This window comes from Bufo gargarizans, chromosome 1, assembly GCF_014858855.1.
Source record: "Bufo gargarizans isolate SCDJY-AF-19 chromosome 1, ASM1485885v1, whole genome shotgun sequence".
Lineage (NCBI taxonomy): Eukaryota > Metazoa > Chordata > Amphibia > Anura > Bufonidae > Bufo > Bufo gargarizans.
In genome coordinates this window covers 294,436,710-294,460,663 of record NC_058080.1, presented here as the reverse complement: position 1 = coordinate 294,460,663, position 23,954 = coordinate 294,436,710, and the positions used below count along the sequence as shown (strand labels likewise).

The following is a 23,954-nucleotide window of genomic DNA, read 5'->3' as shown; positions in this document are numbered from 1 at the left end:
AGCTTTGCCGTGTCTTACTAAATTTTAGAGAAGGTGAGCATTTAAAGGAAAGAACATTTTCATAGGAATAGGTTCTATCCACTTTTGTGACTATCTCTCCTATTGTAGGAATCTCCGTTGATTTCCTGTATTTAGCTATAGAAATTTTCGTTGCCAGAAGGAGATGCAAGACTACCACTCTAAATTTTATAGGGAATGATTCTATACCAATAAGCAAAATAACAAATTGTGGGGATTTGACTACAAGGGATTTAGTTACATTGGAAATTATTGTGAAGGTATGGTTCCAAATACCCGTGAGAAGTGGACAACTCCATAGTATGTGTGTCAGCGTGATCACAGCCCCTCTACCAAAGCTGTGAAGATCCAGGAAATATTCTACTGAGACGTTCTGGGGTAAAATACCATCACAAAACTGTTTTCATGTATGATTCATAATGAAGCGCACATTTAAAACATCTAGTAGCATAAGAAAGGGCCTGTGACCACTGGACAGTTTTAAAAGATTGTCCAAGTTCTAATTCCCAAGATTTGAATTGGGTGGATTTTGTAAAGCTATCCTTTTCTCCCAAAGATGTATAGTATGGTTTAATACCACGCTTGGGTATGACCAATTGGGACCAGGATCCAAGCAACTGGATATCTGCTTGTATCACCAGATGATAGGAAATGCCTGATACGTAAATATTTATAGAAGTCGCAATTGGGAATATCATACATATGGTGAATTTTTTTAAAGAATTGTAGATGGCCCCCTTTAAATAATTCAGAGAGCATACTCATCCCCTTGTCTCTCCAGGTGCTCAGACCCAGGTCCTCTATACACAACTCCAGAGACTCCAGAGGGGCCCACCGTAATATTGATTGGGTCTCATCTACCTAGTATAATAGATTCAATGGATACCCATGGGTAGATAGTGTTACCTAGTGCAGTTGTGAGACCTGAGTAGCTAAGTAATAATGTTTAATGTTAGGAAGGCCCAGGCCAACCATCCTTCTTTCCCCCGTAAGAATATTAAATGCTATGCAAGGTTTTTTCTTTTGTCAAACAAAACACGTTAATGCTGAATGAACTTTCTGGAAAAAGGATTGTGGTAAAGTAATCAGGAGTGTATCCACACCCCGGATATATGGACATTGCCTGATAGCTTGGGTTAGAGGTTGTATGGTAAGAATGAAGATAATGGGGGACAGCGGACATCCCTGTTCTGTTCCATTTGTTATGGCGAACTCATCTGACATGGTGCCATTGACAAAAACCAGGGCTGTAGGCATAGAGTATAATGCCTTGATCTCAGAAATTATCTCTGTGCTAGAACCCATCTTAGCTAACACTGAGAATGCGAAAGACCAATTAACACAGTCAAAAGCCTTCTCTGCATCTAATGCAACCAAGGCTGTAGAGATATGATTGTTGTCTACAAAATCTAAAATGTTTAGTATCCTTTTTGTATTGTCAAATGCCTGCCTCCCTTGTACAAAACCTACCTGGTCAATAGCCACTAAGTGTGGAATAATAGAGGCTAATCTGTTAGCTAAAAGCTTAGAATACAACTTAGTGTCTGTGTTTAAAATAAATATAGGACAAAAGTTCTGGGGGGAAACCGGATATTTTCCTGGTTTGGGAAGAGTCACTATTGTAGCTGTTAACATTTCTGAAGGAAGAGAACCAGGTATACAGGACATCTTCCAATGTGTTTCATAAATGGGATAGTAAGTATTTTAAGAATGTTTTATAGTATTGGGTGGACAGTCTCAGTGGTGTGCCTAGGGTGTTTGGCACTCGGGGAGGTTCCTTTCTCTGGAACCCCCCCCCCCCCCAATACTTGACCACATACCTCCTACATCCAGGGACATCTCCTGTCATGTAGACCTTCTTTTCCTCTTCTCCTCTGTTAGACCGCCATGACAAATTCTATCAGCCGCATCTTGTCTATACAGAGTTTGTAACATAGACACGTTAGATTTCTCAGTTTTTCTATCAACCCCCCCATCCTGATGTCCCCACAGTGTCATCCTGCTGCCACCCCCAATACTGTGCCCGTTGTGCCCCCCAATGCCCCAGGTACTATACTGCTGAAAAAATAGTGATCCCAGTAGACATAATTGGGGTCATTTATCAAACTGGTGTAAAGTAGAACTGGATTTCCAAAAGAGCTGTCAAAAATGAAAGGTGAAATCTGATTGGCTGCTATGGGCAACTAAGCCAGTTCTACTTTACACCAGTTTGATACATTACCCCAAATGTCCCTTTAGTGTCCACAGTGGCTATAATGTCCCCTAGAGTTCCCCCAGTAATAATAACACCCTATTTTGTGCTCCTGGTAATAATCCCTGTATCGTGTCCCCAGAAATAATAGAATTTCCCCTAAAGTGCCTCCCCAATAGCAATGACCCCCACGCTGCTCCCATATAGTAATTTCCCCCACACTGCCCCACGCAGTAATTTCTCCCACACTGCCCCCACACAGTAATTTCCCCCACACTTCCCCATACAGTAATTTGCCCCACACTGCCCCCATACAGTAATTTGCCCCACACTGCCCCCGGGCCCACACAGTAATTTCCCCCACACTGCCCCCACACAGTAATTTCCCCCACACTGCCCCATACAGTAGTGTCCCCCACACAGTAATTTCCCCCACACTGCCCCCATACAGTAGTGTCCCCACACAATAGTGCCCCCCACACTGCCCCCACTACCCCATATAGTAATTTGCCCCATACAGTAGTTTACCCCACATTGCCCCATATAGTAATTTGCCCCACACATAGTAAACCCTCCCATAATTATTGCCCCCACATAGTAATCCCTCCCATAATAATGTGCCCCCACACAGTATCCCACCATAATATTTTCCCCCACATGTCCTCCTGTATCCCCCAAAGTTGGCACATAAAAAAAAAAGAAAAAAAGAAAAGAAAAAAAACCTATACATAAATACTCATTACTCACCTATGTCCAGCAGGTTCTTTCTCTCAGAGGAAGGAGCGCACACTTCACTGTGCTGCTGCGTCCCGGCACAGGTGCGCGATGACATCATCGTGAACGCCTGCGCCAAGATTTAACTACCGCATAGGCCTCAGGCCTATGAGGCCTGATGCCCATGGCGGTGATTGGCGACGGGGCAGGCAGGGAACTATGCGCTCCTGTGCCCCACCGCAGTATGTGGGCGTCAGTGCTCCAGAAATGAGCGCTTCCATCTGTATTGATGGAAGAGCTCATTGCTTCTGGGCCTGGCACCCCGTGAGAGCCGGCATATGGGGCGGACCACCCCCCCTGGGAACGGCACTGGACAGGTCATCAGGGCCTTAGGCCTTATGTGATGGAAGGGACTTTATGGTTTTTTGGAGTTCTTCAATTGAGAAGGGGGCTTCTAGAAGACTCAGATGTTCCATAGACAAACGGGGCAAAGACAGAGAGTCTAAAAATATGTTAATGTCTCGTTGAGACGGTATGGGTTCAGAAGGTGCAGCTAGGTTGTATAAGGAAGAATAGTACTGTTTAAATGTATTGGCTATGCCTTTGGAGTCATATATGTTTGTACCTGACCTATCTTTTAACAGGAAAGGGATTTTAGTTTTGTGTGCTCTAGTTTTCAATGTATGGGAAAGAAGCTTGTTGGCTTTGTTATCTTGCGAGTAGTATTGTACCCTTAGGGAACGCATGCGTTTTTCATAAGTGAGTAATAGGAATTCATTAAGTTGGGTACGTAATAATCAAAGTTTATCGATTAATGAAAGGAAAATGTATATTTTATTAACAGATTTAATACGTCTGATCTCAGGCATGAGTTCTGTGAATGTTTTTTCTCTTTCTCTTTTAAAGCTGATTCCTATTTTAATAAAGATGCCTCTAATAAAGGCCTTGTGTATATTCCACAGTGTTGCCAGATTATTCACAGAACCAGCATTTAAAGTGAAATATTCCTGTAATGCCCTACTAAGTTCTGCTTGGTACACTTCATAAGACATAAGATATTCATTGTTTCTCCATTGGGGGCATGTATTAGACGCACATTTTTCTGCTAAGCTTAGAGTAATCGTGGCATGCTCAGATCACGTAATGCTGTCTATGGATGCAAAAACTGAACTGGACAAGAGAGATCTAGAGACCAAGAAAAGGTCTATACGTAAATACATGCCTAGGTGAAAAGAACGAGTAATACCTTTCTGATTCATGAAGGATTCTCCAAATTTCATACAGGTCATGTTTACATAGCAGTTTCGACCTCCATGTAGAAGGGTAAGTGGTGTCCTAATGAAATTCATGTACCGTGTTGAAGTCTCCACAGACCACCAAGTGTCCCTTTTTATGTTTGTCCACCTTGTTCATTAGTTTGTTGTAGAAGGACTGTAACTGGCGCTTATGTGGTGCATATATGGCCACTACAGTATATTGGATATTATTAATAGTACCTACAAGTATAATATACCTGCCCCCCAAGTCAGTTATAACTTCCTGCTGGCTAAAAGCTACTGTATCTCTGATAGATAGCAATACGTCTCAGTTTTTTGGCAAAATGGGCTTGAAAAATGTGTGGAAATTAAGGGTGAAGCATTCTATGAGCGTCAGAAGTCATAAGGTGAGTCTCTGACGCACAGAAAACGTCCGCCCCTTGTGATAAAGCCTCTTTCCACATCAATGATCACTTGAATGGGCTGTTAAGCCCTTTAACGTTCATGGATGCGAGTTTAAGTGGCATGGAGAAGGAGTGGTACAGTATGTTAGTGAATTAAACAGGTACCTCTACTTGGGGATCGGGGGGTGTCAACACAATGCACGGAGGGCAAAGAGACAATCATTTCACAGTAGAACAAGTCCTGACAGCGGCGGATGCACCTGGGATGAAGCAAAAGGAAAAAAGAAACAAAAATGCTGAGAACAAAAAAGTCCCTCTTGACTCTAGGGAAAAACATCTTAGAAATCTAGGAAACAACAGCAACAGCTGGTTGCACCTCTTGTGGTGGTAACAACTTAACATAAGAAGTCTGTCAGATAGCGACAACTTGACACCTCATAGTTGAGGAGTATGTAGAACCCTTCATTCGACCGTTTGGCGTGAATTAGACACCACTTGCCATTCTGTATCCATGAGCTTCTGCTTCTCTTGACCAGAAGGGGGGGGGTGGATGTTGGGGGGGGGAATACCCTATTCTTATAGCAGGCGTTTTCCTTCTGTGACAGAGGAGGCGCTGTGGAATTTTCCATTACGGTTTATCAGTAGCTTCACAGGGAATCCCCAACCATATGAAATGTTGTTCTCTCTCAAAGCAGAAGTAATAGGTAATAGTTGTTTCCTCAGGCGGAGAGTAGTGTCTGAGCGATCTGCATACAGCTTGACTTGTTGGTATGCAGTCGGCAGTTCCTTCTGAGATCTGGCAACCGCCATAGCTTTAATCCTCTTTATTGTGGAAAAAGTGAACACATGCTAACACATCTCTGGGCATTGAATCTGGACTGTGCTTGGGCCTCGCCACACGGTGTGCACGATCAATCACGATATCCCGGGGGTCACAGTTTGGTAGGGTCTGCCTTAGAAGAGATTGAATGAATGATGAAAGTTCTGATGAAGGAACCTCTTTCACAATGCCCGTAAATTTCATATTATTTCTCTGTGACCAGTCCTCCAAATCAGTAACTTTGGCCCTCAGTGACTCGACCTCTTCTGTTAAGTCATAGTGGGAATCAATAAGCTGATTATGAGAGTTCGCAAATTCTCCCATTTTATGTTCTATATGGTTAACTTTGCCTCATATATTATGGAGCTTAGCTTGGAGAGGGGTATATAGCTTAGCAATGTCCTGATGTAGGGAATGGCTGAAAGCTAATAAAAGGCTTTTAATGAGGGAGCCGGACGCTGGCTCGTCAGAGGCCTGAATAGAGGCGAAGGAAGCTGCGATGGTGACTGGGAGTGGAGGTGTGAGGGACCCCATGTAGTGGGTTTTCCTCTTTGCCGGAGCTCTGTGCTTCCATTCTGGACCGCTGTTTGGCGGGGCTGTCCGAAGGAGACAATGGCGCCTCGTTGTCTGCTACACCAGTATCTCTCGCGGTCTCCGACTCCCACGCCAGCAGGGAGTATCAGGAGCCAGTGGATGTTAAGGATGGAGACGGCGCCTGGTTCTTTTCCTTCCCGCGTTCTTGCTCCGTCTCTGCTGACCTCTCCAAGGGAGGAGACATTGGCGGCATGGTAGGTGGATTCGCGCCATCTTCGGTAACTGCGCCATTATGATCTCTATCTTTTTTAAAGTAGAAGTTTGCCTTGCGCTTTGTGTGCCCTTTTCCCCCTGGTCATCATGTGGGGGTCTCCAATAAAATAATCCAGGAATCAGGATGGAATTAAGAGGATAAGTTGATTTAAAGCTGAGGTGTTGCTGGAGCTCTTCTAGTGTGCGGCCATTCAGGTCTGCGGCTAGCCCTCCCCCCCTAGAACTACACAAGCTTTGACTATATTGTCTATGGTTTCACCCTGAAAATTTATGGCTTTGGTGAGAATACGCTATTTGGCAACTTAAATGCCAAAGGCGCACTCCACTAGTCATCTGGCTCATGTCTGTGTGTAGTTAAACACGCGCTTAGCAGTGTTCAAGTCACAGCTAGAGTATGGCTGGATGAGGTTCTCGCACATTTGGAACGCCTCGTCCGCTACTACCACAAATGGCATTGAAGGTCCATCAGTACCTGGCAAAGGTCTCGGAGTTGGCAATCTAAAATCCTTTGAATACAGGAGGCGTCCCATTGCTGAGTTTTTGAAAGTCATTTGTCCGCCCATAAGCTCCAATGTCAACGGTGACAAACTGATAATTGGCATCCGCAATGGCCATCAATATAATTGAAAAGTATTTCTTGTACTTATAGAATTCAGAGCCGCTTCCAGAAGGTTTTAGAATCCTTATGTGTTTCCCATCCACAGCTCAGACACAATTAGGGAATTGGCAGGTTTCCAGGAACTTGTCTGCAATCTGAAGCCACTGTTCTGTAGTTGGATGTGGGATGTAATCCTCACCCAATACCTCCCACAAGGCATTACAAGTATCACGGACTATACTGGAGGTCGTCAAAATTCCCATCCCATACTGGCAATGCAGCGATGACAGTCTTTCTCCCGTAGCAAAAAAACCTGTGAAAAATATAAATAAATATAAAAAAAATATATATATATATATATATATATATATATATATATATATAGCTGTACCAAAAAAACACTTTCCTTATTGTCACCATTAGCCGCTCTGCAGGAGAAATTGCGCTTCTAAAGCGGGTATCCTGCCTTTCGATGTGTGTCGAAATGTGTTGCAGTAGCTGGTCATAACTCTCGACAGTCATGAGCATATAGTTGAAAAAAAATTCTGGATGCGTACGAAGCTCCAAATACAGGACGGAAAAAACGCCTCTGCTCATCCATTTGGCAGGTATCGGGTGGACCCAATACCGGCATTTTCTTCTTTCCTGGGCACGTCTTCTCCATTTTGCTTTCAGGATTAGTAACCTCAATCGCAGACATAAGTGTGCAGGCTACATGGTCTCAAAACACAAAGAGCCTGAATTGAGGTTTGCCTGCTTAAATACACTGTAAAAGTGGGTGTACACTTTGAGACTTGCCTCCTCGTTAAAAACGGATCCGCTAAACGGAAGCCAAAATGTAAACAAACGTGACAAAAGGATCCGCTTTACAGACGGATCTATTTGAACAGATCCGTTTAAATGGTTTCCGTTTGCCTCCTTTATTTCATTGGCGTGACGGATCAGTTTAAAACGGCTCTGTGAAACGCAAGTGTGAAAGTAGCCTTAGACAGAAAATTAGCTGATCTCAATCTTCACTCTTCTCAACAATGTAACTACAAGATATATGGTCTGTACAGCAGACTAAGGTCTCGTGCACACGGCCGGGCAAACAGTGGGTCCACTATATGCGGGCATCGGCCATGTTCTCCCCGCATCACGGATGCGGACCCATTCACTTGCGGTGCAGAACGGAGGCACTGTTCTATTTTTTTGCGGTGCGGACGGATCACGGACCCATTCAAGTTGAAAATTGTGGTCCCCAATGCACGGAATGGCCGAAAAACTGCTGTGTGCAAGAGGCCTAACACAGTGATCAGTGAATTCAAACCTTTTTTCATTTATTTACCCTCCCTAGATACTTCACACAGTGGCAACTTTAGGGAAAAAGGTGCTAACAAAAATTAGAGTAAAACACATCTGAATGTATGGGCTTACAGTTGCAAAAAGCTGAAATATTTTTAGTGTCATTCTTCAAGTTTGCATGCTGAACATGATGAGAATAGAAGAGTGAGCAGAGCCTAACAATTTTATATACGCAGATTAACATATTGTAAATGATGTTGGTCCACAAATATTTATTGCATGACCCATTAAAGTATCTAATTGGCTATTACGGATAACAGTGGCATATTAAAAGTTAAATAATTGTGCACACAACCACTCAATGGAATCGTAGCAACTAATTTTACTTCCTGGTCACTAAGCCAAAAAAAAAAAGATAAGCGTGTTGTCAGAAAATTAAGCCACACCAAACCTAACCATTATTTTCATCATACTATCTGGCTCACTGAGTAGGAAGTAGATTGCATATTTTTGTTGTGTTTGCTATACTAGGCTCACATATAACTTACTATTATTTGCACACAAAAAAAAAAAATTGTCTCCAGTAGTTATAATGCCCCCTATAGTCTGAAACACCGGTCTTAATAAATGCTCTCCCCTTTATAGTCCCTATAGTATATATATATACAGGGAGTGCAGAATTATTAGGCAAGTTGTATTTTTGAGGATTAATTTTATTATTGAACAACAACCATGTTCTCAATGAACCCAAAAAACTCATTAATATCAAAGCTGAATATTTTTGGAAGTAGTTTTTAGTTTGTTTTTAGTTTTATCTATTTTAGGGGGATATCTGTGTGTGCAGGTGACTATTACTGTGCATAATTATTAGGCAACTTAACAAAAAACAAATATATACCCATTTCAATTATTTATTTTTACCAGTGAAACCAATATAACATCTCAACATTCACAAATATACATTTCTGACATTCAAAAACAAAACAAAAACAAATCAGTGACCAATATAGCCACCTTTCTTTGCAAGGACACTCAAAAGCCTGCCATCCATGGATTCTGTCAGTGTTTTGATCTGTTCACCATCAACATTGCGTGCAGCAGCAACCACAGCCTCCCAGACACTGTTCAGAGAGGTGTACTGTTTTCCCTCCTTGTAAATCTCACATTTGATGATGGACCACAGGTTCTCAATGGGGTTCAGATCAGGTGAACAAGGAGGCCATGTCATTAGATTTTCTTCTTTTATACCCTTTCTTGCCAGCCACGTTGTGGAGTACTTGGACGCGTGTGATGGAGCATTGTCCTGCATGAAAATCATGTTTTTCTTACCTTGCAGACTTCTTCCTGTACCACTGCTTGAAGAAGGTGTCTTCCAGAAACTGGCAGTAGGACTGGGAGTTGAGTACTTGGACGCGTGTGATGGAGCATTGTCCTGCATGAAAATCATGTTTTTCTTACCTTGCAGACTTCTTCCTGTACCACTGCTTGAAGAAGGTGTCTTCCAGAAACTGGCAGTAGGACTGGGAGTTGAGCTTGACTCCATCCTCAACCCGAAAAGGCCCCACAAGCTCATCTTTGATGATACCAGCCCAAACCAGTACTTCACCTCCACCTTGCTGGCGTCTGAGTCGGACTGGAGCTCTCTGCCCTTTACCAATCCAGCCACGGGCCCATCCATCTGGCCCATCAAGACTCACTCTCATTTCATCAGTCCATAAAACCTTAGAAAAATCAGTCTTGAGATATTTCTTGGCCCAGTCTTGACGTTTCAGCTTGTGTGTCTTGTTCAGTGGTGGTCGTCTTTCAGCCTTTCTTACCTTGGCCATGTCTCTGAGTATTGCACACCTTGTGCTTTTGGGCACTTCAGTGATGTTGCAGCTCTGAAATATGGCCAAACTGGTGGCAAGTGGCATCTTGGCAGCTGCACGCTTGACTTTTCTCAGTTCACGGGCAGTTATTTTGCGCCTTGGTTTTTCCACACGCTTCTTGCGACCCTGTTGACTATTTTGAATGAAACGCTTGATTGTTCGATGATCACGCTTCAGAAGCTTTGCAATTTTAAGAGTGCTGCATCCCTCTGCAAGATATCTCACTATTTTTGACTTTTCTGAGCCTGTCAAGTCCTTCTTTTGACCCATTTTGCCAAAGGAAAGGAAGTTGCCTAATAATTATGCACACCTGATATAGGGTGTTGATGTCATTAGACCACACCCCTTCTCATTACAGAGATGCACATCACCTAATATGCTTAATTGGTAGTAGGCTTTCGAGCCTATACAGCTTGGAGTAAGACAACATGCATAAAGAGGATGATGTGGTCAAAATACTCATTTGCCTAATAATTCTGCACGTAGTATATATATATATATATATATATTTATTATATATATATATATATATATATATATATATATATATATACAGTGGGATGCGAAAGTTTGGGCAACCTTGTTAATCGTCATGATTTTCCTGTATAAATCGTTGGTTGTTACGATAAAAAATGTCAGTTAAATATATCATATAGGAGACACACACAGTGATATTTGAGAAGTGAAATGAAGTTTTTTGGATTTGCTGAAAGTGTGCTATAATTGTTTAAACAAAATTAGGCAGGTGCATAAATTTGGGCACTGTTGTCATTTTATTGATTCCAAAACCTTTAGAACTAATTATTGGAACTCAAATTGGCTTGGTAAGCTCACTGACCCCTGACCTACATACACAGGTGAACCCAATTATGAGAAAGAGTATTTAAGGGGGTCAATTGTAACTTTCCCTCCTCTTTTAATTTTCTCTGAAGAGTAGCAACATGGGGGTCTCAAAACAACTCTCAAATGACCTGAAGACAAAGAGTGTTCACCATCATGGTTTAGGGGAAGGATACAGAAAGCTGTCTCAGAGATTGCAGCTGTCTGTTTCCGCAGTTAGGAACATATTGAGGAAATGAAAGACCACAGGCTCAGTTCAAGTTAAGGCTCGAAGTGGCAGACCAAGAAAAATCTCGGATAGACAGAAGCGACGAATGGTGAGAACCGTCAGAGTCAACCCACAGACCAGCACCAAAGACCTACAACATCATCTTGCTGCAGATGGAGTCACTGTGCATCGTTCAACCATTCGGCGCACTTTACACAAGCAGATGCTGTATGCGAGCGGGATGCAGAGGAAGCCTTTTCTCCGCCGCTTGAGGTGGGCTAAAGCACATTTGGACAAGCCAGCTTCATTTTGGAATGATGAAACTAAAATTGAGTTATTTGGCCATAACAAGGGGCGTTATGCATGGAGGAAAAAGCACACAGCATTCCAAGAAAAACACCTGCTACCTACAGTAAAATATGGTGGTGGTTCCATCATGCTGTGGGGCTGTGTGGCCAGTGCAGGGACTGGGAATATTGTCAAAGTTGAGGGACGCGTGGATTCCACTCAGTATCAGCAGATTCTGGAGACCAATGTCCAGGAATCAGTAACAAAGCTGAAGCTGCGCCGGGGCTGGATCTTTCAACAAGACAACGACCCTAAACACTGCTCAAAATCCACTAAGGCATTTATGCAGAGGAACAAGTACAACGTTCTGGAATGGCCATCTCAGTCCCCAGACCTGAATATAATTGAAAATCTGTGGTGTGACTTAAAGAGAGCTGTCCATGCTCAGAAGCCATCAAACCTGAATGAACTAAAGATGTTTTGTAAAGAGGAATGGTCCAAAATACCTTCAACCAGAATCCAGACTCTCATTGGAACCTACAGGAAGCGTTTAGAGGCTGTCATTTCTGCAAAAGGAGGATCTACTAAATATTGATTTCATTTCTTTTTTGTGGTGCCCAAATTTATGCACCTGCCAAATTTTGTTTAAACAATTATAGCACACTTTCTGTAAATCCAATAAACTTCATTTCACTTCTCAAATATCACTGTGTGTGTCTCCTATATGATAGATTTAACTGACATTTTTTATCGTAACAACCAACGATTTATACAGGAAAATCATGACGATTAACAAGGTTGCCCAAACTTTCGCATCCCACTGTATATATATATATATATATATATATATATATATACACACACACACACACTCAGCGTCCTGTTCCCCTTATTCCCCAAATTGCAGCAAAAAATACCACTGTAGCAGCACTACATATAAAGTACAGCACAAAATATCTATCTCCCTGGTAGCAACAAACAAATAACAGTGCCTCCTTCACTATTTCAACACCCAGAGATCCCCCCCACATAGCAGTTCTGCCCAGATGTGCCCCCTCACTTTAGTTATGCCCAGATATGTGCCCTTTCACAGTAGTTATGCCCAGACATGTGCCCCCTCACGATAGTTATGCCTAGATATATGTCCCCTCACAATAGTTATGCCAAGATATGCCCCCTTCACAGTAGTTATGCCCAGATGTGCCCCCTCACAGTAGTTATGCGAATATATGTGCCCCCTTCACAGTAGATATGCCATGATGTGCCCCTCACAATAGGTACGCCCAGATATGTGCCCTCTCACAGTAGTCATGCCAAGATGTGCCACCTTCACAGTATATATGCCAAATGTGACCCCTCACATTAGTTATACCCAGATAAGTGCAGGGCCAGCCGCACTGGCAATTAGGCGAGATGAGGCTATTGCCTCAGGCGGCGCGGCTGTAATGAAAAGGGGCAGCAGCGGCATAGTGAGATGAGCGCTTCCATTGTGGAAGCACTCATCTCCATAGTCATCTGTATTGCCGTCCTCAGGACAGCAATACCGATGGATGTGCTGCGGCGGGGCAGGGGAGGGAGAGGCGTCTCCCTTACCTGTTCCTCTGATAGGCCTAGTACCTGTGGCCTATCAGAGGCTGGTGCAGGCAGCGCAATGACGCCATTGTGCCGCCTGAGCCATACAGCGCGGGACACAGGTCGGAAGAGGCCTGCATCGCATCGCTGCCAGCCTAATGGAGGTAAGTATGTGACTTTATTTTTATCTATATGGTACAAAATATGAGAGGAGCACTATGGGGGCACTTCTTACTGGCACATGATTGGGGGGCATTTAAGGGGGCACTTTTTAATGGCACATAATTAGGTGGCACTATGGGGGCATTTCTTACCGGCACATTATTGGGGGCATTATGGAGGAAGGGGGGAGAGGAACACTATGGGGGTATCTACCGAGGCCACAAAGAAGGCATATTTTATATAGGGGCTCTGTATAGGGGCATTTTACAAACCGGATTCCAAAAAAGTTGGGACACTATACAAATCGTGAATAAAAACTGAATGCAATGATGTAGAGGTGCCAACTTCTAATATTTTATTCAGAATAGAACATAAATCACGGAACAAAAGTTTAAACTGAGAAAATGTACCATTTTAAGGGAGAAATATGTTGAATCAGAATTTCACGGTGTCAACAAATCCCCCAAAAGTTGGGACAAGGCCATTTTCACCACTGTGTGGCATCTCCCCTTCTTCTTACAACACGCAACAGACGTCTGGGGACCGAGGAGACCAGTTTCTCAAGTTTAGAAATAGGAATGCTCTCCCATTCTTGTCTAATACAGGCCTCTAACTGTTCAATTGTCTTGGGCCTTCTTTGTTGTACCTTCCTCTTTATGATGCGCCAAATGTTCTCTATAGGTGAAATATCTGGACTGCAGACTGGCCATTTCAGTACCCGGATCCTTCTCCTACGCAGCCATGATGTTGTGATTGATGCAGAATGTGGGCTGGCATTATCTTGTTGAAAAATGCAGGGTCTTCCCTGAAAGAGATGACGTCTGGATGGGAGCATATGTTGTTCTAGAACCTGAATATATTTTTCTGCATTGATGGTGCCTTTCCAGACATGCAAGCTGCCCATGCCACACGCACTCATGCAACCCCATACCATCAGAGATGCAGGCTTCTGAACTGAGCGTTGATAACAACTTGGGTTGTCCTTGTCCTCTTTGGTCCGGATGACATGGCATCCCAGATTTCCAAAAAGAACTTTGAATCGTGACTCGTGTGACCACAGAACAGTCTTCCATTTTGCCACACTCCATTTTAAATGATCCCTGGCCCAGTGAAAACGCCTGAGATTGTGGATCTTGCTTAGAAATGGCTTCTTCTTTGCACTGTAGAGTTTCAGCTGGCAACGGCGGATGGCACGGTGGATTGTGTTCACTGACAATGGTTTCTGGAAGTATTCCTGAGCCCATTCTGCGATTTCCTTTACAGTAGCATTCCTGTTTGTGGTGCAGTGTCGTTTAAGGGCCCGGAGATCACGGGCATCCAGTATGGTTTTATGGCCTTGACCCTTACGCACAGAGATTGTTCCAGATTCTCGGAATCTTCGGATGATGTTATGCACAGTTGATGATGATAGATGCAAAGTCTTTGCAATTTTTCGCTGGGTAACACCTTTCTGATATTGCTCCACTATGTTTCTGCGCAACATTGTGGGAATTGGTGATCCTCTACCCATCTTGGCTTCTGAGAGACACTGCCACTCTGAGAAGCTCTTTTTATACCCAATCATGTTGCCAATTGACCAAATTAGTGTTAATTGGTCTTCCAGCTCTTCGTTATGCTCAAATTTACTTTTGCCAGCCTCTTATTGCTACTTGTCCCAACTTTTTTGGGATTTGTTGACATAGTGAAAATTTGAATCAACGTATTTTTCCTATAAAATGATACATTTACTCGGATTAAATGTTTGATCTGTCATCTACGTTCTATTACAAATAAAATATTGACATTTGCCATCTCCACATCATTGCATTCAGCTTTTATTCACAATTTGTTTAGTGTCCCAACTTTTTTGGAATCCAGTTTGTATACTGGGACACATTTTGGTGGGTACTATGGGGAAGGAGGGAGAGGAGTACTATGGGGGCATCTACAGAGAGCACTAAGAAGGGGTATTTTATACTTGCAAATTATGGGGGACACTGACGGCATTTACTCGGGTACTATATAGGGGAATTTTATACTGGTACATTACGGGGCCCACTTGGAGAAAGGGGGAGAAGAGCACTATGGGGGTATTTACTAGGGGTATTTACTAGGGGTATTTACTAGGGGCACTATATAGGGGTATTTTATTCTGGCACATTATGGGGACATTAGCTCAACTGGAGGCATTAAAACAGGGTATTTTTTGCACTTGCACACATTATAAGGGGGAATTTTTTATACTGTCACATTATAAGGAGAATTATTACTACTGGGGGCATTATGGGGGGCTTTATTACTACTGGGTGTCTATGGGGAACATAATTACTAGTATGGGCATTTTTGGAGCATTATCTCTGGGGCACAGTGGGGACATGGTGGGGACACTGTTGGAGCACTATTACTACCATGTGTGCTCTAGCACAGAATTATTACTATTGGTGGGACTTTTCGGAGCACTACTACTGTGGGGGCACCTTGGCACAGTATCAGCTTATCACAATTTTTGGGGGGGGACGTTATGCTTACTCTATTAGTGTCAGGGGCACTATTTGCTGGGCGCAGTTATTTTAGGATACTGCGTGCCAATAATTATTGAAGGGCACTATCTGCATAGTACTAGAATTATCAGGGGGTTTATCTGTTTCTGCAGTGTAATATTGGGGAGCACAGCGGCACAGTATTGGGGGTGGTAGGATGATTTGTCCAGAAGATGGGAGGATGATGGAAAAGTAGTAAACTGATTATTTTTTTTGTCACACTGCAGAGACGAGTAATTGCTGACAAATGGTGGTCTGGTCTGGAGGTCTAAAAGGAGAAGACGAGGAAAGAGAACATCTACATCAAAGGAGACATCACTGAATGTAAGAGGTATGTGGCGCTGTATTACCCTGTATGTTCTGTAGTGATATACGTAATGTTAGGAGGGAAGGGGTTAGGTTAAGAATTTGGTATGGGGGGGGGGGGGGGTTGCTAGCAGAAAGGCTAGGTGCACCCCTGGATATGTGGCCCCTTCACAGAAACTAAAAATATTTCAAACAGTAAGTACTTACCTGGTTCCTCCAATGATCACAGCTCAGCTGCTGGCACTCCCCAGAAGTAGCAGTAGGATACCGGATTCCCAGGCCTGGCCCACTCCTCCTACACAGACCAGGAATTTGATGTGTGACAGATATCGTAATGCTGCTGGCAAACGCCAGAAGCTGAGGTGAATGGCGACGCGAGAAGTGGCTGGCAGAGCAGGACTTACCTCAGCCATTCTGAGACCGTGGGACAGCCACCAAAATTCAGGACTGTCCTGCCGGTAACGGAACAGTTGGGAGCTATGCAGGTTACATCTGCATTCTGCAACATATATTATGAGCCAAGTGTAACCAGTACAAGCTAGGTCAGCATGAAGAAAGTATGTACCAAAAATAGTGGGGGTTTTCACATAGTTTAATTTTTAAAACTGGAGTTCCTCATTCCTGAGTTAGCCATGTGTGTCAAAGTAAGCTATTATTCCAATGTTCAACAGCAGACCACTAAATGATATCAAAGGATCTGAACAGGGAGTATATCTGAATTAGAACAGAGGGGCTACATTTACACTGTCAATTATGCAGCCAATTCCTGGAAATAATAATTTTAAATAGATAGTCATACAATCATCTACTCCTCCCATTATATTATTGATTTCCTATTAGCAGCGCTACATAACATCATCTAACCCCTGTGTTTTGCCATTCCTCTTATTCCAAAACATGTTTTGTCATACTGCCTGCTTTCAATTGCTCCACCGCTCTGTGATCAGCCACGCTATCTGCACCAGCTCGGACCCCAAAGGTAATAATAACATCCCCCGTTCTACCTTCTCTTCTTGCCTACCCCCTCATCCTCCATCTAGGATACCAGCTCACTATACCCACTACACAGTTACGAGTTATATTACCCCACTATATCTAATTTGCCTCCCTAACCCCCATTTCAGTTGGCGTGTCTTATAATTCACAGCCCGGACCATCTCAAACCTCCCATCTACAGTGGTCCTCCCTTTGACCTTACAAATCACTCACGCCAACCTCTTTTCCATTTTCCATATATTCTAAACTTATGCTTATATGATCAGTCGTTCCACAATCCAAATGCTTGAATTATCTTTTTCCTCCCACCTTACCCCTATGTGCCCTCAACCGTGTATTATTATCACAATTTGTATACATTTTATTATTATTTCGCTACTTGAATCATTTCGTTCCTCTAATCAAACATCTGAAATACTGAAATTACCCTTTATTTCCCAGCATTTTCCTGTGCGATTATAATAATGTATCACTATTACTAATTATTATCAATATTATTAATATTATTTCACCACTTAAATTATGTCATTCCTTTTTACTCCCACCATTTTTCTTTCGTGTAGTACAAACCGGATTCCCAAAAAGTTGGGACACTATACAAATCGTGAATAAAAACTGAATGCAATGATGTGGAGGTGCCAACTTCTAATATTTTATTCAGAATAGAACATAAATCACGGAACAAAAGTTTAAACTGAGAAAATGTACCATTTTAAGGGAAAAATGTGTTGAATCAGAATTTCATGGTGTCAACAAATCCCCAAAAAGTTGGGACAAGGCCATTTTCACCACTGTGTGGCATCTCCCCTTCTTCTTACAACACTCAACAGACGTCTGGGGACCGAGGAGACCAGTTTCTCAAGTTTAGAAATAGGAATGCTCTCCCATTCTTGTCTAATACAGGCCTCTAACTGTTCAATCGTCTTGGGCCTTCTTTGTTGCACCTTCCTCTTTATGATGCGCCAAATGTTCTCTATAGGTGAAAGATCTGGACTGCAGACTGGCCATTTCAGTACCCGGATCCTTCTCCTACGCAGCCATGATGTTGTGATTGATGCAGAATGTGGTCTGGCATTATCTTGTTGAAAAATGCAGGGTCTTCCCTGAAAGAGATGACGTCTGGATGGGAGCATATGTTGTTCTACAACCTGAATATATTTTTCTGCATTGATGGTGCCTTTCCAGATATGCAAGCTGCCCATGCCACATGCACTCATGCAACCCCATACCATCAGAGATGCAGGCTTCTGAACTGAGCATTGATAACAACTTGGGTTGCCCTTGTCCTCTTTGGTCTGGATGACATGGCGTCCCAGATTTCCAAAAAGAACTTCGAATCGTGACTCGTCTTGCCACACTCCATTTTAAATGATCCCTGGACCAGTGAAAACGCCTGAGCTTGTGGATCTTGCTTAGAAATGGCTTCTTCTTTGCACTGTAGAGTTTCAGCTGGCAACGGCTGATGGCACGGTAGATTGTGTTCACTAACAATGGTTTCTGGAAGTATTCCTGAGCCCATTCTGTGATTTCCTTTACAGTAGCATTCCTGTTTATGGTGCAGTGTCGTTTAAGGGCCCGGAGATCACGGGCATCCAGTATGGTTTTACGGCCTTGACCCTTACGCACAGAGATTGTTCCAGATTCTCAGAATCTTCGGATGATGTTATGCACAGTTGATGATGATAGATGCAAAGTCTTTGCAATTTTTCGCTGGGTAACACCTTTCTGATATTGCTCCACTATGTTTCTGCGCAACATTGTGGGAATTGGTGATCCTCTACCCATCTTGGCTTCTGAGAGACGCTGCCACTCTGAGAAGCTCTTTTTATACCCAATCATGTTGCCAATTGACCTAATTAGTGTTAATTGGTCTTCCAGCTCTTCGTTATGCTCAAATTTACTTTTTCCAGCCTCTTATTGCTACTTGTCCCAACTTTTTGGGGATTTGTTGACACCATGAAAATTTGAATCAACGTATTTTTCCTTTAAAATGATACATTTACTCGGATTAAACGTTTGATCTGTCATCTACGTTCTATTACAAATAAAATATTGACATTTGCCATCTCCACATCATTGCATTCAGTTTTTATTCACAATTTGTTTAGTGTCCCAACTTTTTTGGAATCCGGTTTGTATTATCATTATTATTATTTCTATTTCACTATTCAATTTACGTATCATGTTTTACGAATTCATGCGGGTGCCCCAGTGGGCTGCACCATCTAACCTATACGTCCCTATTATTGTTTACTGTACGTCCACTCACGTACTATATCTAATCATGTTAATTTTTACGTCTTCAACCATCTTTTTACCTATTGAATAATTTTTATCCCTTACGATTACTTATCATATTTTCATTTTATATATACATTTCCTTATATATTTATTATATTTTCTCTTTAACCCTCCATCGCTATACGTCACCTTTCGCCAATATTATGTGTTTTTTTTAGACTTGAAAAAGGAGTATATTCACTCCGAAATGCGTTGTCTCTCTGTACCAATCGAAAATAAAAAAAGATTTTATATACATCCATTGAGGTTGTGTATTTGCGCCAAGAGGTATTATATTTGTGCACTATGCTAGTACACATCATCTCCCCCCCCCCCCCCACACTGCATTTGAATGAGGTTGGAAGCCATTCAGGTGAATGGAACTGATTTTCAGTTGCAGAAAATTTTCTTCAACAAAATCCGCCCTGTGTGAAGACGCACTTAGGCCACATGTGACTGATAAGCTGAAGATTTGCCATTGCAGATTTTCATGTGACAAATCCTCAGTGCTAGGCCTCTTGCCCACGACTGCATGCCCTCCGAGACATACGGTCCAGGAATGGGCCATATGTCCTGGAGTGGCATTGATCGTGCGAACGGAAGAGCACAGCATCATAGATTACAATGATGCTCTGGATGCCGGGATGGCTGGCGGGGCTATTGTCCTGCACTCATCTGATCACATGAGTGTGGGACAATAGTCCCGCGGGCGGCCTGACGTGCACAGCATCATTGTAATCTATGATGCCGTGCGCTCCGGTGTGCACGATCAATGCCTCTCTAGGACATATGGCCCGCTCACGGACCATATATCTCGGAGGGCATGTGGTCGTGGGCAAGAGGCCTTATACAGTACTAGCAAAGTGAATGAGAATTTCTGAATTCTGGTCCACACACAGCGGATAAGGTGCGGCATTGCAGATTTATACAGCAGATTTTATCCTTTGCAATGGAGAGGGTGAAATCTGCAGGTTTTTCCATGGCACACAACCATATGTGTTTTAGAGTCGGCAAACAGTGGATCTGCAAAACACGGATTCCAGCTGTGTGCATGTGGTCATTTTTTTCAGCTTTCTGTAGAAATTTCTTCAATCCTTGTCCACAAAAGGGAAATGTTCTATTTTTTTGGGGGCCGGCCGAATGGACACATGGTGTGCTGTCTGCAGTATTTGTGACCCCATTGGAATGAATGGGTCCACATCCAATCTGCAAAAAATGCCTTAGAGCAATGCCTTAGAGGCCGTAGGCCAAATGCACACGGCCATGTCTCACGGCCGTGATCGATCCGTGGAACCACGGGCTGGATTCCTGCTGAGAGCAGGAGCGCACGGCGTCATTGGTTGCTATAACGCCGTGCGCTTCCTGCTGCCGCCGCAACTCAGTAATACACTAAGGGTCCATTCACACGTCCGTTGTTTGTTTCCTGATCTGTTCCGTTTTTTGCTGAACAGATCTGGACCAGATCTGGACCCATTCATTTTCAATGGGTCCTGAAAAAAAATCTGACATTGTGCTGATTAGAGGGATGTTAGGCCAGATTCACAAAAGCAATGCACGGACGTATTTTGCATCCGCATTAGGCCTCCTGCACACAAGCGTTTTTATTTTTGTTTATGAGACGTTTTCTGTGTTCCGTATACGGAACCATTAATTTCAATGGTTCCGCAAAAAAAATGGAATGTACTCCGTATGCATTACGTTTCCGTATTTCAGTTTTTCCGTTCCGTTGAAAGATAGAACATGTCCTATTATTGACCGCAAATCATGTTCCGTGGCTGCACTCAAGTCAAATAGTCCGCAGTAAAAAACGGAACATATCCGTATGTCTTCCATATCCGTTCTATTTTGCGGAACCATCTATTGAAAATGTTATGCCCAGCCTAATTTTTTCTATGTAATTACTGTATACTGTATATGCCATACGGAAAAACGGAACGGAAACACAACGGAAACAAAAAAAAAAACGGGAACAACGGATCCATGAAAAACGGACCGCAAAACACTGAAAAAGCCATATGGTCGTGTGCAGGAGTTCTAAGGCAATTTTGCGGAACGGGTGCGGACCCATTCATTCTCTATGGGGACGGAATGGATGCGGACAGCACACAGTGTGTTGTGTGCATCCGCAATTACAATACCAGAATTATTGTTTTCTATACATCTAACCTATCAAAAACACAATAAAAAAACAGCATAGTATTAAGGCTGATTTCAGCCTGTATTTGTGGGCAGGGCGTAGCTCCCTATATATGCCTGTCAAGGTCTCCCCTCAGGTGGTGTGTCTCACTTACGTTCGTAGGAGGAGCCACATCTAGCCGTCTAGCAAGCTGTTTGTTTCTCTCTCTCGTCCAGAGTGAATTGCTGCACGGTGCTACATTCCGGTGAGAAGTCTTTCTCCTCAAAGTAAGTTTATGGAGCGTGATACTCCCGTACGTCCTCCAGCAGTGCTTCCCTAAAATCACCTTGCGGTCCAAGGCGGAACGCATGTACTTCCGCCCGCCTCCTGTACGCGCTCAGCCGGCAGCAGCGCTTCCCCAAGTCGTCTTGCGGTCCAAGGTGGAACGCACCTACTTCCGCCCGCCTCCGGCACGCGCACAGCCGGCAGCAGCGCTTCCCCAAGTCGTCTTGCGGTCCAAGGTGGAACGCACTTACTTCCGCCTGCCCCATTCAGCCTCCCCAGGCGGAGCACAGACCGTTCCCACACACTCACCCGCCGGAGCCGCACCGGAGTCCTCCTTCCCCAGCGTGAGGTACCGCAGTATGACTGCAGTGTGTGGCTCTGGACTCATGGCGTTCCATCAGGGTCGGTCTGTGACCCGCATGGTGACACTGCCAGGCACTCAGAAGATGGGTCACATCCACATGCGGCGAGGTTCTGGCATGTTGCCGTTCCAAACTGGTCACTCACTTAGATATTCTCAGGCATGTCAGTTCGTCTTTTCAGATGAATGAGGTCTGAGAAGAGTTTGTCCCAGCAAGTCCAGCCCTGTGCCCCCACTCTCTGCAGTTCCCCAGCACACCCCGCATGTCACTCTGGTTCCATCTTCATGTTGTATGTCTCCTGGATCGTCCAGGCTCAGTGCCAACGTTGCATGTCACCTGGATCGTCCAGGCCCTGGTCATGTTGTATGTTACCTGGATCGTCCAGGCCTAGTCTAATGTTGTATGTTACCTGGATCGTCCAGGCCCTGGTCTCATGTTGTATGTTACCTGGATCGTCCAGGCCAGTCCAATGTTGTATGTTACCTGGATCGTCCAGGCCAGTCCAATGTTGTATGTTACCTGGATCGTCCAGGCCAGTCCAATGTTGTATGTTACCTGGATCGTCCAGGCCCTGGTCTCATGTTGTATGTTACCTGGATCGTCCAGGCCCAGTCCAATGTTGTATGTTACCTGGATCGTCCAGGCCCTGGTCTCATGTTGTATGTTACCTGGATCGTCCAGGCCCAGTCCAATGTTGTATGTTACCTGGATCGTCCAGGCCCTGGTCTCATGTTGTATGTTACCTGGATCGTCCAGGCCAGTCCAATGTTGTATGTTACCTGGATCGTCCAGGCCCTGGTCTCATGTTGTACGTTACCTGGATCGTCCAGGCCTAGTCCAATGTTTTTTGTCACATGGTTCGTCCAGGCCTCGCTTCACGTCATAGGTCACCTGGATCGTCCAGGCCATGGTCCAGTGTCGCGCGTTTCCTGGACCTTCCAGGCACGTTCCTGTAGGGTCACCTGGATCGTCCAGGACATGTCTCGCATGCGTACCTCCTGGATCATCCAGGTCCAGTGTCGATGTTGTATGTCACCTGGATCGTCCAGGCCAAGTTCAATGTGGTATATCACCCGGATCATCTGGGCTGTTCAATCTAGTGTGCCACTGGGTTCGCCATACCCTGTCCTAGTCTGCATAGGCTCGGCTTCATGAGCCTTACGGACGTTCAAGGGTCTCACGGTTCCCATCCTTTCTCACAGCTACGTCATTCAGTCTACTTAAATTTTCCCTCAGATTCCTAGAAGTGTTTCCAGCTGCTATAATTTCCAAGTAGAAAGTAGGCTAAAGTTCCGCAAGGTAAGATATTCGATACAAGAGTTATATCACTGGTAGGTTCTGTTCTTGCTTATTTCAGTCCACATATACCTTGTCTAGCTCTTATTTTTGGTTTTTCTGTCCGCGGCAATCCAGATCAAGTCATTCGTCAAAAGTCGGTTCAGCTTAAGGCGGGTCCAAGATGTCACAGGTGTCCGATATAGAAGACAACGTCTCTTCCTTAGGCTCTGCAGTCTCAGGTCGGGTCACCAACAGATCCCTCCGGAGCTGGACCATCCCAAAGTTAATTGCTGAGCTGAATAGGAAAGGGATCCGGTATCCTGCATCTGCCAGAAAAGCAGAACTTTTCAGAATTTTGATGTCTGAGGCTGGGCCCTCTGGGGAACAAACTTCCCTGTCATCAATTCAGCTCTCACTGTCTCAGCTCCAATCCTCCATCAGTGGTTTGGTCAGTTCGGTCTCGGACATCCAGTCCAGAGTCGACGTTCTGGAAGTCCAGCCCTCAACATCCGGTCAAAGTCAGGCTACCACATCATCCCTGGCCATCCCACAGTCTCTCCCAGGTATTCACATACCTACCCCCCAAATTGCCCCGTCCCACTTTCTGCCAGAGAATCTAAAAAAGGACATTGTGGCAGGGAAAGATATAAATCTAGCCTCCATTCTCATTGCATCCCACGATGTTCCAGAAAGTCGCGTGATTAACTGTGGGGATGTGTCCATAGTCATGAAAGCTAAAGATGCACGTCTCAACAGGAAGCTGACCATTCCGGAATTCGTGC

The 23,954-nt window shown here is 44.0% G+C and overlaps 1 protein-coding gene across 3 annotated transcripts in view; it reads right to left on the bottom strand.

The window, feature by feature from the left end:
- The window catches only part of STAP1 (signal transducing adaptor family member 1), a 105,679-nt gene that overhangs the window by 68,611 nt on the left and 13,114 nt on the right, over nucleotides 1-23,954 (bottom strand). Inside the window, exon 1 of one of the 3 annotated variants that reach the window (XM_044278899.1) lies at nucleotides 16,260-16,346. The exons of the other annotated variants lie outside the window; for them this stretch is intronic. Coding sequence (XP_044134834.1) covers nucleotides 16,260-16,268 — 9 coding nt within the window. The 5' untranslated portion in view covers nucleotides 16,269-16,346. Of the gene's footprint in view, nucleotides 1-16,259; nucleotides 16,347-23,954 lie in introns of those variants that run through there. 3 annotated transcript variants of the gene reach the window in all.